Source organism: Notechis scutatus, chromosome 4 (assembly GCF_049901735.1).
Source record: "Notechis scutatus isolate UNSWTSFEM ecotype Mainland chromosome 4, rNotScu1.2, whole genome shotgun sequence".
In the NCBI taxonomy this organism is placed as follows: Eukaryota; Metazoa; Chordata; class Lepidosauria; order Squamata; family Elapidae; genus Notechis; species Notechis scutatus.
The window spans coordinates 169,360,256-169,373,812 of NC_142012.1; the positions used below are offsets into that span (position 1 = coordinate 169,360,256).

General features: G+C 51.3%; 1 protein-coding gene across 20 annotated transcripts in view; it reads left to right on the plus strand.

Moving 5' to 3' along the window:
* Window positions 1-9,447, plus strand: part of DLG1 (discs large MAGUK scaffold protein 1) — a 67,473-nt gene extending 58,026 nt beyond the window's left edge. For 6 of the 20 annotated variants that reach the window (XM_026687182.2, XM_026687183.2, XM_087965659.1 and 3 more), the window contains 8 exons: window positions 1,937-2,036; window positions 4,270-4,311; window positions 5,293-5,343; window positions 6,410-6,511; window positions 7,002-7,174; window positions 7,280-7,389; window positions 7,782-7,873; window positions 8,467-9,447. In XM_026687182.2, the coding sequence (XP_026542967.1) occupies window positions 1,937-2,036; window positions 4,270-4,311; window positions 5,293-5,343; window positions 6,410-6,511; window positions 7,002-7,174; window positions 7,280-7,389; window positions 7,782-7,873; window positions 8,467-8,573 (777 nt within the window). In that variant the 3' untranslated portion in view covers window positions 8,574-9,447. Of the gene's footprint in view, window positions 1-1,936; window positions 2,037-2,338; window positions 2,373-4,269; window positions 4,312-5,292; window positions 5,344-6,409; window positions 6,512-7,001; window positions 7,175-7,279; window positions 7,390-7,781; window positions 7,874-8,466 lie in introns of all 20 variants that reach the window. The other 14 variants (XM_026687185.2, XM_026687186.2, XM_087965660.1 and 11 more) reach the window with 3 other exon arrangements.
* Window positions 9,448-13,557: the final 4,110 nt, after the last annotated feature.

The following is a 13,557-nucleotide window of genomic DNA, read 5'->3' on the forward strand; positions in this document are numbered from 1 at the left end:
AGGACTGTTTATTTTTACTTGATTGATTGATTTGATTTCTGTAGCTGCTCACGAAGGGCGGGGGGGTGCATCAATTATGCTGCACTAATCTCCCCCTTTCCCTCCCCCCCAACGTCTTGCCCTTCTGCGTGGCTAGAAGGAGCAGAACATCCTCCCTCCGGTTGTTGACGGAACCCCCTCGGAGCCCGGAGTTAACGTTTCTTTTAGGGAAGCATATGCCCTGCAGCCGAGCTTCCCGTGGCTCTTGTACCTTAACCCTGCACCAGACCCCCATGCATGAGGACCGGAGGAGACCCTCAAGTACGCTTGCCATTGAGAGACAGCTGCCCGCCTCTGCCCGCCTGCCCGCGCCTCGCCTTGCTGTGGCTTTCCCGTGGGGAGCATGGCTGCCTCTCCCGCTCGTCTAGCATCTTGCTGGAAACGCTGAGCATGCTTGCCGTGGCCAATGGCCGCTTAGTGCCCTTGCCCGCTTTGATCAGGAGTGCATGATGGGCTGATCTTTGGCAAAACTAACCGGGCACAGCAGACAGAGGGAAACGTGGTGCAAAATTGATTGGTTCCTTGATGGCAACGGGGAGTTCCCTCTTCTGCCGCATGTGGGGCCCACCCCGGCCACGCTTGCTTCTTTGCTTGCTTAGTGTTCGCTTCTGCTAAGTGACACGCTGGTCAGCTCCGGCCTTTCCTCCCCGTGGCCTTTCCTGCCCTGTCCCGCCAGAGCTTTAACCCGCCTGCCCAAGACCAGCGAGCTCTCCTGGCCAAGCAAGGGGTGGGGGCGGGGAGCCTGGAAGCCTCGTGGTTGACGGCTTTCACACGTCCAGAGGCAAAGACTTCCAGGCTTGTTTTATTTCATTTTATTTTTGCTATCGGAGCCGACTTCTAATCGTTCTCCATGCAGCAAAGGAGGTTTTCTTCAAGTGGGGGAGGCAGGACAGCAGCGGGAGTTTTCATTCCACTCCATCCCTTATTCTATCTGGGGGATCATGAAAAGTTGCCCAAAGTGCTGTGGGGGTTGTGTGGTTCATTTACACAAACCCTCCTGGACCTGGAAGGGCAGTGCCCCCCTCTCTCCTGACTTTCTGAGGGGCGCAGGCTTCGCCTGGTTATGGGTTTGCGAGCTTCATTAAGCTCTTACTCTTAGAGCTAATCCCACCCCCAACCCAAATGGAAGACCAGGGTTAGCCAGCTGAGTGTATTTTAACTGACCAAGTCCAGCATGTTGGTGAAGGTAGTCAGTTACTTGTCCCCTGATTTCCTGAGGCCCAGGAAGCTTTCAGCAGCCTTCCTGATTAGCGTTTCCAGTCCTGTCGTCCCCCCACACACACACACACACAACCCATAGTCGATGACTGTGGGCCCAAGGGAAGGGTCCAGTACACCTGGCTGGCATATTCCACTTGCTTGCCCTCACCACCACCACCACCACCTCGGTGCCCATGCCGAGTGTTGGGGGTCTGACGTGGACTTTCAGTCGCTGGGAGCCCCACCAAGAGTTGCAGCCCAGACCGGCGGCTCTCCCTGGACTCCTGCATGTCAGCAGCCTTGCCCAGCCACTCCCGAGGGTCCTGTGACCCAAGTCCGCTAGGCAGGGTCTCCGGAAACCCACAAGCTCCTCAGACTGGAAAGCAGATAGCCTTATTTCTTCTGAAGTCCACGCTGCCCCTCGAGCAGAAGGCACCAGGGCACCACCCAGCCTCTTGCTCTTAGGAGGGAGGACGCCGTAGGCCACGGCTTTATTTCTGGGCGCAGAGCGGAGTGCCCCCCCCCCCAATCCCCTCTCTCCCGCCTTGGGCAGAAGCAGGGGACCTGCATGCTGGAGGGTAGAAGTCGGCCTCCCCCTGGAGCAGTGGTGGCTGCTGGCTGGCCCTGGGCCTTCCTGACCTGCTGGACGCGTCCGACACCCACCCTCTGTTTGCCCCTCTTTCCTTCTCTTCTTCAGCAGTCATTCAATGACAAGCGTAAAAAGAACCTCTTTTCCCGAAAATTCCCCTTCTACAAGAACAAGGACCTGAGTGAGGCAGAGGCCAGTGATGTCGACCGTAAGTATGGCGGGGAGACACCGTGTGTGCCGTGCGGTGTGGCCTGGAAAGGGGCCCCAAGAGCACCTGTGGGGAGCCAAGCCCTGGGTTCCTCATTCGCCCCACTTTGAGAAGGGGCTTCAGGGAAGTCCATTCTGCTGCTAGCAGGGCAATGGCGCTCTTGAACCGGGGGGGCTAGGGGGCTGGCTCCCCACGGGTGCTGCTGGGACCGTCCTGGAGCAGCCTCCGGAGGATGTGCTACTGATGAATGTTTTCTCTGTGATTGCCTCCTCCTTGCTTTCCCTCGGGGAACTACTCCACAGCAGATCCCTGGAGACATGGGATCAAAAGGCCTGAGTAAGTGACCCCCCCCCCTCCCCTTCCTCAGCCCCAGCTGTCTCCCCACCCCCCACTTCCCTCCTGCAAGCTGTCGTGTTGGGGAGTTTTCCAGCCTCTCCTTCCTTTGGTTCGGGGCTGAGAGGACGTGACGGTTTTGGGAGCCTTTGCACATTTCGGTTGCCATCGGTGGCTCAGAAATGGGGCCGCTTCTGCCCTGGCAAACGTCACTGTAACACTCTGCAGGGTTGGCAGAGAAGCGGCACCGGTTGGATCAAGGCTGCCAGGCCAAGCCTCTTGATCGCTGCCACCAGGACTCCCTCAAGATCTCCCTGGGTACAGGCCATCCTGAGCAGCCCCTCCCTCCCTCCCTTCTCATGGGGAGCTTAGCTCTAGGTTAAATCGGCTCCATCGATCCCTTTGATTTGCTCTATAAAACACAGCCAGCGGGATCCTCTTTCCTCAACTGCGAGGTCAACCTGTGCCACCCCCTGCCACGCTCCCCACTCAGAGCAGCCCCTCTCCCGAGGGGCCCCGAGGCTGCTTGCCCGCAGAGCTTTGGCCCTTGGCAGGGGGCCAAGGTTGAAGGCAGCCAAGCCAGCCGCTCTGACATGCCTGCCTTTCCTCCAGGGTAGTTCCTTGGGCAGGTAAAATCCCCAGAATGATGGAGGGGAGGGTCTGCCTGCAGCGGCCCCTGCTCCTGCTGCACCCGGACGAGTGCGGTCGGCCTGACTCTCTGCTCCCTCCTCCGGCTCGGCCAGAGGCAGGCCTCCTGTGTTGCTGTCAGAGGCCTTAAGCTCCGTTTGGCCAGGCCGCTTAAGGCCTCGTCTCTAAGCCAGGGTGGCCGCAGGGCTCTCCCGGCGGGGGGAGGGGGGCCGCTGGGCCAAAAGGCTCCTCTTCCCCCCACCCTTGATTGGAGAGGGGATACAGAATGGGCCTCCGGGGCTCTTCCTGAGGAGCGGCCTGGATCCGTCTCCTCAAGCACGTAGGCCCCGGTGCTGAGGTGCCCTGGAACAAGGCTCAGTCCCTCTTCCCCCCTGAAGATGACTCCAGAGGGCTCCATCTGGGCTGTTGGACAAAGCGTTCCTTTTCCTTGTCAGCCAACTCTGGGTGGCTCCCAGTCAAAATTTAAAAGACATGCGAGATCTTTTTAAAACGATAAAACAACAAAAGCCTCTGGTGCCAATTCCTATTAGTATGCCCTCAGCTCGTTCTCTCCCAGCGCTTGGAGGAAAGAAAACCGGCCTGAAAAGACGCTTTTGCAGCCAGAGTGACCTGGGGTGCCGTCTTCTGGGGATCCCCGCCCTCCTCCCTGCCTCCTCCTCCTCCTCCTCCTCCTGGGTGACGGTTGTGCTTCCCCCCCAAAGGAATCCCATGAAGGGGGAACCTCACGGCTCAGGCTCATCCTGCCCTTCCAGAAAGCGGATGTGAAGGCGGCACGGGTGGCTCTCCAGCTGCAGGCCGGGCTCCCCTTGTTCCAGGCGGAGACAGCCAGCCCCCTTTGGGCCCTACCACTGCTGTTTCCGGGGTGGGCGGCTGCTCCCCTTCATACCCAGGTTCTGGTGAGGGCCTTCTCTGAGCCGGCCCCCTCCAGGTTATGCCCACCGCCATGTGGTGGGAATGGATTTCGGAGGTCAGTGATGGGCCGAATGGGGTTCCTGGTCCCGATCCCTGGAAGGAGGCAGAGAGCCGCCTGGGTGTAACCACCTTTCTTTGGAAGCGTGTTGGGAATTGAGGGTTTCTCTTTCGGCTTTAGGAATGTGGTCCATGGAGCGGGAGAACGGTGAGGTGGGTCAAGAGGCCCGCTTGACAGAAGCTTTCCTTGTCCCGAGTAACCCAGGGAGGTGCACTTCCCGCCTCTGGCGGGCCTTGGGGCTCCTTGGCATTGCTCCTGATTTCTGCCTTGTACTGTTTTCAGAGCACCTGACTTCCAATGCCAGTGACAGTGAAAGTAGTTACCGTAAGTGTATGCAACTGTGCTCCTTCTTGCTGTTTTTTCTGGGAACTTTCAGAAACTCAGGCTTACTTTTAAGAGCAGCTGGATAATGGAGGCACCCTTAAAGCTTCAGCTGGTGCAAAAGACAGTGGCTGCCAGCTGGTTTCTGGGGGCAATTCAAGGCGCTGCTAAAGCCGCCCCCGCCCCATGGCCAAGGGCTTTGTTACCCGAGGGCTAGCCAGTCTCCCCAGCTGCGTCCGCCCACCCCGTCAGGCCTGGCAGGAGGGGCGTGTATGGGCCCCATTGACCGAGGGAGGTCATCTGACGGGACCCAGCAGGACGAGAGCCTTTTGGGCCCCAGGGGCTGTCCTGTGGCCCCTCTGGAGCCTGCCTTCCCTTGCCTTCCCAAAGGCTCTAAAGTTGTGGCTGGGTCAAGGGGCTGGTGGGGCTGGCCGGGGTTCGGAGGCTGCTGGGTGGCTGTTCCGGTTGACCCATTACTTGCCCTTGCCTGCTTTTCATGCTTGCTGGTCTTAGTTTTGCTTTTTCTTAGAGTATTAAATTGGTTTCTATTTTGCTTATCCTGGGCCTTTGAAGAAGGGCCCCAAAGGTGCTTCTGCAACAATCTTGTTGCAGAGTTCATTTCAGCAAACTGGAAAATAAAACCCTTTCACTGACCTTGTTAAAGATTCTGTAAGCAACAGAGGCAAAAAAGGGAGATAGAGAAAGAGAGAGAATAAAAACTTCATTATGAAACTTCAAGAAGTGCGCCAAAGGTAGTTAAAGAGAACAGCCTCCTCCGCTTCCTAGTGTCTCCCTTGTCCTCCAGCATTAATCTGCAACTCTCTTCCCTTGCAGGGGGGAGGGGTTTGACGCCGCCTGGGGGGCTTTGGGGTCACTGGTAGGAGGCCTGGCCGGGCAGGAGGGGCTGAGGGGAACGGGGCTGCGCATCCTATAAAAGCGCATGTTGAAGTCACAGTCTCTGATGGCCTCTCTTTGACTCTCCAGGTGGCCAGGAAGAATGTGTCTTGTCTTATGAACCGGTCACCCAGCAAGAAGGTTGGTACCGTGAACGGCTGGGGAGTGGGTGCTGCCTTTTTGCTTGGCAGGTATAGGCGTCCCTCTTTAGCACCGCAAAGAGCAAAGCTGTCAGATTTCGCCTTCCCTGCGCTGTGTGGCTGCCTCACGTGGCCGGATCAGTCAGAGCCACCTCATGATTTTGAAGTGCATGGAAGAGAGGGAAAAGTGGGCGGCTGCTCAAGAAAACATTGGTTTCATGACAGCTGTTAATGGGGCTGACCAGCTGCTGTTCCTGATGGCTCTTGTTGGAAGAACAGGGGCGGCGCTGCCTGCCTGCCTGCCTGCCTCCCTCCCTGGGAAGCTCTTCTGGGCTCTCCCTGCCCTTTTCGTGATGCTTTTTACTGGCTTCTGGCAGGAGGAAAAAAAATGCTCCTTCAAATGAATGGATTTGTACTTACGACTGCCGCGTTCACTTAATGACTTACTTGCTTTACACGGCAAATCTACTTTCGATGAGCATTTAAAGCAGGAGCCCCTCCCAGCTTTTCCTCATGTGGGCTTTCCGTTCAATCTCTGCCTCAGAGGGTCTTCCTCTCCATCCGCCCTCATCCCCAGGGCTCCAGCCCCGACACCTAGTCCTCACGTAATGACCACAGTTGAGCCCAGAATTTTGCTCGTAAGTTGTTGTGGTCATTAACTGGGCCATCACATGACTTGATTCGGTTTTAAATAGTCCTTAAGCAGATCCATGCCCCCAAATGGAGGCTCTTGGCTGGAAACTGGCAAAAAAAAAAATTGCCAGAAACCAGCAACAAGGCCTTGCCAGTTGCGGTCACTTGACCCTGCCACCGGTTGTAAGTGTGAGCGGTCGCACCCTTTGTGGCCGCAGGGACGGAGCATGCCGTCTCCATGCTGCTGGTGCTCAGGGTAGGGCTGCTGAAGGACGCCTTTGGGGAAATGGCTCAGGCTGGAGGGCCAGTGGCCCTGCGCCCTTTCCCCACTTTCTTAGGCCATCTTCCAGAATAGAGGAGACGTGGCTCTTCTCTCCCCTCTCTCTGCCAAAATTCCCTAACCAGAGGCGGCCGGCCCTGTTTCTGTTTTCCAGTCAGCTACACGCGTCCCGTGATTGTCCTGGGCCCCATGAAGGACCGCATCAACGACGACCTCATCTCGGAATTCCCTGACAAGTTTGGCTCTTGCGTCCCACGTATGTGTGCCACCTGGGGGGAGGGTGCTGGGGGGTGCTGTGGCATAATAACTGGCCCCCGGGCCCACCATGGCCTTCGCCAGGGGTGGAGATGACAAAGCAGGCAAGCACCCGAGAGCAGGCCCAGAATCAACTCACTGGGGCATTTGCCCTGATCAAATCCGCCTGAAAAGAGATTTGCAGGAGCTCCTCTGGACTCCTAAGATGGCTCTGCCAGAAAGTTCTGGTGTCCTTTCTGAAGGGCCTCTGGCTCTCCCGCCAGAGCCAGGGTGGCCATAAAGGGTCATCCTACACACCCACACACACACACACACCATTCTGCCAGCCTTTCTTCTGGGCATTGATGTGTGTGTTGGGCGCACATCTCTCCTCGTTGGGTCTCGTGTCCGGCTCTTTGCATCCTCCGTAGAAGAACTTGGTGCCAGTGTGGACATTCACTGATGTCCACTCAACCTCTGCTCTCTCTCGCTCTCTTTCTCTCTCGGTAAAGATACAACCCGACCAAAACGAGATTACGAGATGGATGGACGAGATTACCACTTTGTGATGTCGCGAGAACAAATGGAGAAAGACATCCAGGATCACCGGTTCATTGAAGCCGGCCAGTACAACAACCACCTCTATGGGACGAGCGTCCAGTCTGTGAGGGAGGTGGCCGAGAAGGTAAAGGTGCTGCTTACACACACACACACACACACCCCTTTGCATCGAGGCCCCACGGCCATTGGTGCTGAGCAGCTCCTCAGGCAGCCTCTCCTTCCCTGCCAGGGTAAGCACTGCATCCTTGATGTATCTGGGAATGCCATCAAGAGGCTCCAGAGTGCCCAGCTGCACCCGGTCTCCGTCTTCATTAAGCCCAAGTCCGTGGAGAACATCACGTGAGTGCTTGCCCCTTACTGCCCCTCTGGCTCCTTGGGCACCTTCGGGACAACCCCAAGGAGCCTTCCAAGATAGTGGAGTCAGGGCCGCCCAGCTGGCGCACTGGCTACGGTCCGTGAGATCCAGGCCCTGATTTCTCCCCCAGAACTGAAAAGGCGACTCCCTCTGTCTTCCCTGGTGCTCAGCATGCCTGTGAAGTGGTGAGGGGCAGCAACCTGGGGAGGTTGAAATTGGAGGAACCTCCCGCCCGCCCCATTTCCCGTCCCCAACAAAAGGAAGCCCTGCCTAGCCTCCCCCACCCTCCCCCAGACCTTCCTGTGCATGTTTAACAAAACCTGCTAAATCTGTTTTGTTGATAACGCTAATGAGTTTGAAATATCTGCAAACTCAGGGAAATGAATAAGCGATTAACAGATGAACAAGCTCGGAAAACCTTTGAACGAGCCATGAAGCTGGAGCAAGAATTTACAGAACATTTTACAGGTTGGCGCTGCCTCTGCCTCTGTTCCACGTTTGGTGCTCATTTCTTTTTGCTGTCGAGGGCCATCCTAGAGTGTCCCGGGAGCAGCCGGAACCTTCTCTCTCTTAGAGACTATGGCAGGAATCGGTGGTTTATGTGGTTTATCCCGGTGCCAGCCTCTGCGGTGCCTGGCCTTTGGAGTCTGCACCAGGTGGTTCTCCTCTGGTTCCGGTTGCCTTCCAGAGTGTGAGAGACGCTCCCGGGCTCAGCTTTGTGCATGGAGGGCCCAGTTAGGGCAGGTTGGGGGCTGGCTGCTCCTCATTTGCAGTGTGTGGTTTTTTACCCGCCATCTTGGGGGGATTCTGCTCAGAAAGTCTCCCCTACAATCATCTGGGGATCTAGAAGGAGAAGGCTCTGAATAGCCCCCCCCACACACACACACCCTTTTCTGAGCATCCTTAGGGGAAGCAATTGAGCCACAGGGAATCAAAGGAGCCCAAGCCTCGCAATAGGGTGGGGGGCACCAGAATCGGGGGTTGGGTTGCAAGAACTCTGTAAAAACGAAGGAAAGAGCAGAATGGGGTCCTCAGGAGCTGTCTTGTTTGCGTCCCTACAGCCATTGTGCAAGGCGACACATTGGAAGAGATTTACAATCATGTCAAGCAAGTCATTGAGGAGCACTCCAGCCCTGTCATTTGGGTGCCAGCCAAGGAGAAGCTCTGAGGGTCCTCTGAGTCCAGGGGTCGGCCCCGCCAGCCTGCCTGCCTGCCTGCCTGCCTGCCTGCCTGCTTGCCAGCGCTGCCTCCTCGGGGCTCCCCTGGGACGTACAGAGCCCCTCTATGGTCTCAACGTTTCGGAAGCTGCTGGCCGAGGGCTCTTTTCTCAAGAATCAGGGGACTCTTTCCACTCCTGTGGATAGAAATGGAGAATAATGTGGTTATAATTCCTTAATGTTTAAGGGAAAGTATCCTTCAGAGACTTTGAGAAAACAAAGCTTTTTATGCAGCCTTTTAACAATTTTATAATAAGATGAAAGAAAAGTGGTCTTAATGTAAATTGTGAGCAGTTTTGCACGTTTGAATTTGCTAGCATGGTTTCCTTTGGGTTCAAATTCTAGTTTCAAAGTTTCTGCCACAAATATATTTTTTCTCTCAGTTTAATAAAAACTTTTTTCAAAATCAAAGCTTATGTATTCTTAAATGGCATTATTTGAAAAGGAAAAACTAATTTTCATAATTTCATAAGAAAATCTTTATAGCCTTATTATTTTTGTTGTTGCTCTTACAGGGTGAAATGTCCTGTTTTTAAACTACATCCTACAAAATTACTTGGAATGTCTTACAGATCTTAATGGATAACTGCATTTTCAAATTTTAGGTGTTTAAAAACCTTGAACTTCACTTAAGAATTATGGATTTTGAAAATATTTTAAAGGCAATTATAATAATTATAAGTTCTCAATATCTAAAAATATAAATACATTCTTAGCCAGATTTTAATGAATATTTTACTCATAACAATTGCTTATTTTGTTATAATGAAACTATATATATATATATATATACACACATATATATTAAACTTTCCTTAATTAAAATCTAAGCGTGAGAACTGTTTTCTTAAAAACTCCACAAAATACATAATTTTCACACCTAATTTTGAGAACAGAAAAGATTGATTATAAGCAAGTTAATTTTTGCTGCTTTGTTTTTGACATGTTCCTGTCCCCTGTGGGCTTCTGAACCCCAAAGCATGCGCCCCACTGTTCCCGCCACCACCACCCCACCCCCCGGGAAATGACAGAAACGGACTCCAGTTGTTTCCGTTCAGAGTTCAAATACTTCTGAAGCCAAGTTGGTGCAGCTTCCCATGGGGGGCTGCCCCTGTGCTTCTGTGTCCAGCTCAAGGTGTTGGGGATCACCTGTAAAGACCTGCATGGCGATCTGAGAAACTGGCTCGGTCCGATGGATTGGTCTTTGTTTATTGTTGTAATGTTTCATTTTGCATTTTATTCAGGGTCTGTAAGCTGCCTAGAGCAATCTTTGGCACCCTGGGCAGGATAGGAATTTGATAGATAAATAAAACTATAAACAGCCCTTATCAGTTCTTCAGAAAAAGAGATAGGTACTGAACAGCTTGTGGACTTGCAGAGTCCTCACACTATTGCTTTGCATGACAGAGAAAAGGTTAAGAATTGGGTTATCAGGCAGAACTCTGGAATAAAAACGGAACTTGCCAGCAGCAGCTGGTAATGTTTTTCCTGGTATAAAAGAGGTTGCTGTGGGTAGTTTCGTGTTAGATGCCTGTTTCTAATTTGCCATCACTGCCTCTGCTGATGAAGCTACCAGGAGAGGTAGCCTGGTGGTGTTTTCTTCATCCAATGTGGATTTTATTCCTTGGAAGATGGTGGTGGTGGTTTCCCGCGTTTTGTATAGTTGGTCTTTTTTTAATATGACAAAGGTGTTATCTGCGTACCGGATCCATACTTTGAGTTATCTGGTTGGGGGGGGGGTTGCTATGGATTCCAGGTGCTCTATGATAGCTTGTGTTACGAGTCCTGAAAGCACGATCCCAAAGGTGTTCCTTTTATTTTCCTTTGGTATATGGATCCATCAAACTGAAAGTAGGTGGGCAGGCAAAGGTTACTAAGGTCCATGATTCTGGGTATTTCAATATGTCCAATATGCTTGGATATAATAGTCATGGATTCTTTTGCTGATTCTGTTCGGTGGATGTAAAGTCTTATACTTAGGCAAGAAAAACCAAAAGGACACATATAGACTGGGAGAAACCAGGCTCAATAGCAGGAACTGGGAGAGGGATCTTGGAATCTGAGTGGACAATCAGCTAAATAGGAGCCAGCAGTGTGCAGCAGCAGCCAAAAAAGCCAATGCAATCCTAAATTGCATTAGCAGAGGGATACAATCAAGATCAAAGGAAGTACTAATACCACTCTGTAAAGCCTTAGTAAGACCACACCTCGAGTACCGCACCCAGTTTTGGTCACCACGCTGTAAAAAAGATGTTGAGACTCTAGAAAGAGTGTAGAGAAGAGCAACCAGGGTGATTAGGGGACTGGAGGCTAAACTTGATGAACAGTTACAGGAACTGGGCCTGGCTAGTCTAGGGAAGAGAAGGGCCAGAGGAGACAGGATAGCAGTCTTCCAATATTTGAGGGGCTGCCACAGAGAGGAGGAAGGAGTCAAGCTGTTTTCCAAGGCACCTGAAGGCCAGACCCAGGAATAATGGATGGAAACTGATAGAGTTTCAACATAGAAATAATGAGATTTATTTTTGACAGTGAGAACAATCAACCCATGGAACAGAAATTGCCTTCAGAAGTTGTGGGAGCTTCATCACTGGAGGTTTTTAAGAAGAGACTGGTCTGCCATCTGTCAGAAATGGTATAGGATCTCCTGCTTGGGGGGTGGGGGGTTGGACGATGACCTACAAGGTCCCTTCCAACTCTGTTAATCTATCTGTAAGTGATCACGGCAGTTGACTTTTGTGTAGCTCCTGTGTATTCTTTTGCAACAGGGAAGGCAATATTTTTGAACCAGTGGCTCAGTGGGAGCCTTGCAAGATCATCATTACTACTGTTACAAAATAGTATGTGACAAGATTTATACAGCCTGAAAAATTAGACTTTCTGAACCTCCCATTACTATCTGGCCACAGCATTATAATGTTCAGGAGAAGCTATTCTGAAGATGCCCAGCCACCCAGGACTGGATTTCCTTGATCGATTGTTTTTGGATTTTTTTAAGTGAAGACTATGTGAATGGCTTCCTGGTGAAGTGCCTTCTCCGCCCTGGGAAACCCCCTGCAGCACCCAAAGCCACCCTCGGAGGGTCTACTGAAACAGGCCAATGAATCCAAAATTGGAAAAGGAAAAAAATAGCATCTGGAAGGGTAGAGAAGAAATAATTCCATTTGGCTGCCTTTGCTAATGGATTAAAATCCCGCATCTTATCCTGTCAACAAATTAAAAAGGGAACCAACTTTACCAACAAAATGGTGTAAAAAGTTATACTACCGCAGCAAAGGTTTTTTTCTCCATCAACTACAGGTGAAACTCAAAAAATTAGAATATCGTGCAAGTCCATTTATTTCAGTAATGCAACTTAAAAGGTGAAACTAATATATGAGATAGACCCGTTACATGCAAAGAAGATAGTTCAAGCCATGATGTGTCATAATTGTGATCATTATGGCTTACAGCTCATGAAAACCCCAAATCCACAATCTCAGAAAATAAGAATATTATATGCAATCAATAAAACAAGGATTGTACATAGAACAATATCGGAACTCTGAAAAGTATAAGCATGCATATGTACTCAGTACTTGGTTTGGGCCCCTTTTGCAGCAATTACTGCCTCAATGCGGCGTGGCATGGAAGCTATCAGTCTGTGGTGCTGCTGAGGTGTTATGGAAGACCAGGATTCTTCAGCTCTTCTGCATTGTTCGGTCTCATGTCTCTCATCTTTCTCTTGGCACTGCCCCATAGATTCTCTATGGGGTTCAGGTCAGGCGAGTTTGCTGGCCAATCAAGCACAGTAATCCCACGGTCATTGAACCAGGTTTTGGTGCTTTTGGCAGTGTGGGCAGGTGCCAAGTTCTGCCGGAAAATGAAGTCAGCATCCCCATAAAGCTCGTCTGCGGAAGGAAGCATGAAGTGCTCCAAAATCTCCTGGTAGACGCTGCATTGACCCTGGACTCAATGAAGCACAGTGGACCAACACCAGCAGATGACATGGCTCCCCAAATCAACACAGACTGTGGAAACTTCACACTGGACTTCAAGCATCTTGCAGTATGTGCCTCTCCATTCTTCCTCCAGACTCTGGGTCCTTGGTTTCCAAATGAGATGCACAAGTTGCTCTCATCAGAAAAGAGGACTTTGGACCACTGAGCAACAGACCAGTTCTGTTTTTCTTTAGCCCAGGTAAGATGTTTCTGACGTTGTTGTTCAGGAACGGCTTGACAAGAGGAATATGACATTTGAAGCCCATGTCCAGGATCCGTCTGTGTGTGGTGGCTCTTGATGCACTGACTCCAGCCTCAGTCCACTCCTTGTGAAAGTCCCCAACACTTTTGAATGGCCTTTTCCTGACAATCCTCTCGTGGCTGCAGTCATTCCTGCTGCTTGTGCACCTTTTTCTTCCACACTTTTCCCTTCCACATAACTTTCTATTAATGTGCTTTGATACAGCACTTTGGGAACATCCAACTTCGTTTGCAATTACCTTTTGAGGCTTTCCCTCCTTATGGAGGGTATCAGTGGTGGTTTTCTGCACAACTGTCAGGTCAGCAGTCTTTCCCATGATTGTGCTTCCTACTGAACCAGACTGAGAGACCATTTAAAGGCTCAGGAACCCTTTGCAGGTGTTATGGCTTAATTAGCTGATTAGAGTGGGACACTTTGAGCCTAGAATATTGAACCTTTTCACAATATTCTAATTTTCTGAGATTGTGGATTTGGGGTTTTCATGAGCTGTAAGCCATAATCATCTCAATTATAAGAAATCACGACTTGAACTATCTTGCTTTGCATGTAATGAGTCTATCTCATATATTAGGTTCACCTTTTAAGTTGCATTACTGAAATAAATTGACTTTTGTGCAATACTCTAATTTTTTGAGTTTCACCTGTAAATGTCAGGTTGTAAATCAGGTATGAACACTGCTAATTTATCAGATTCAG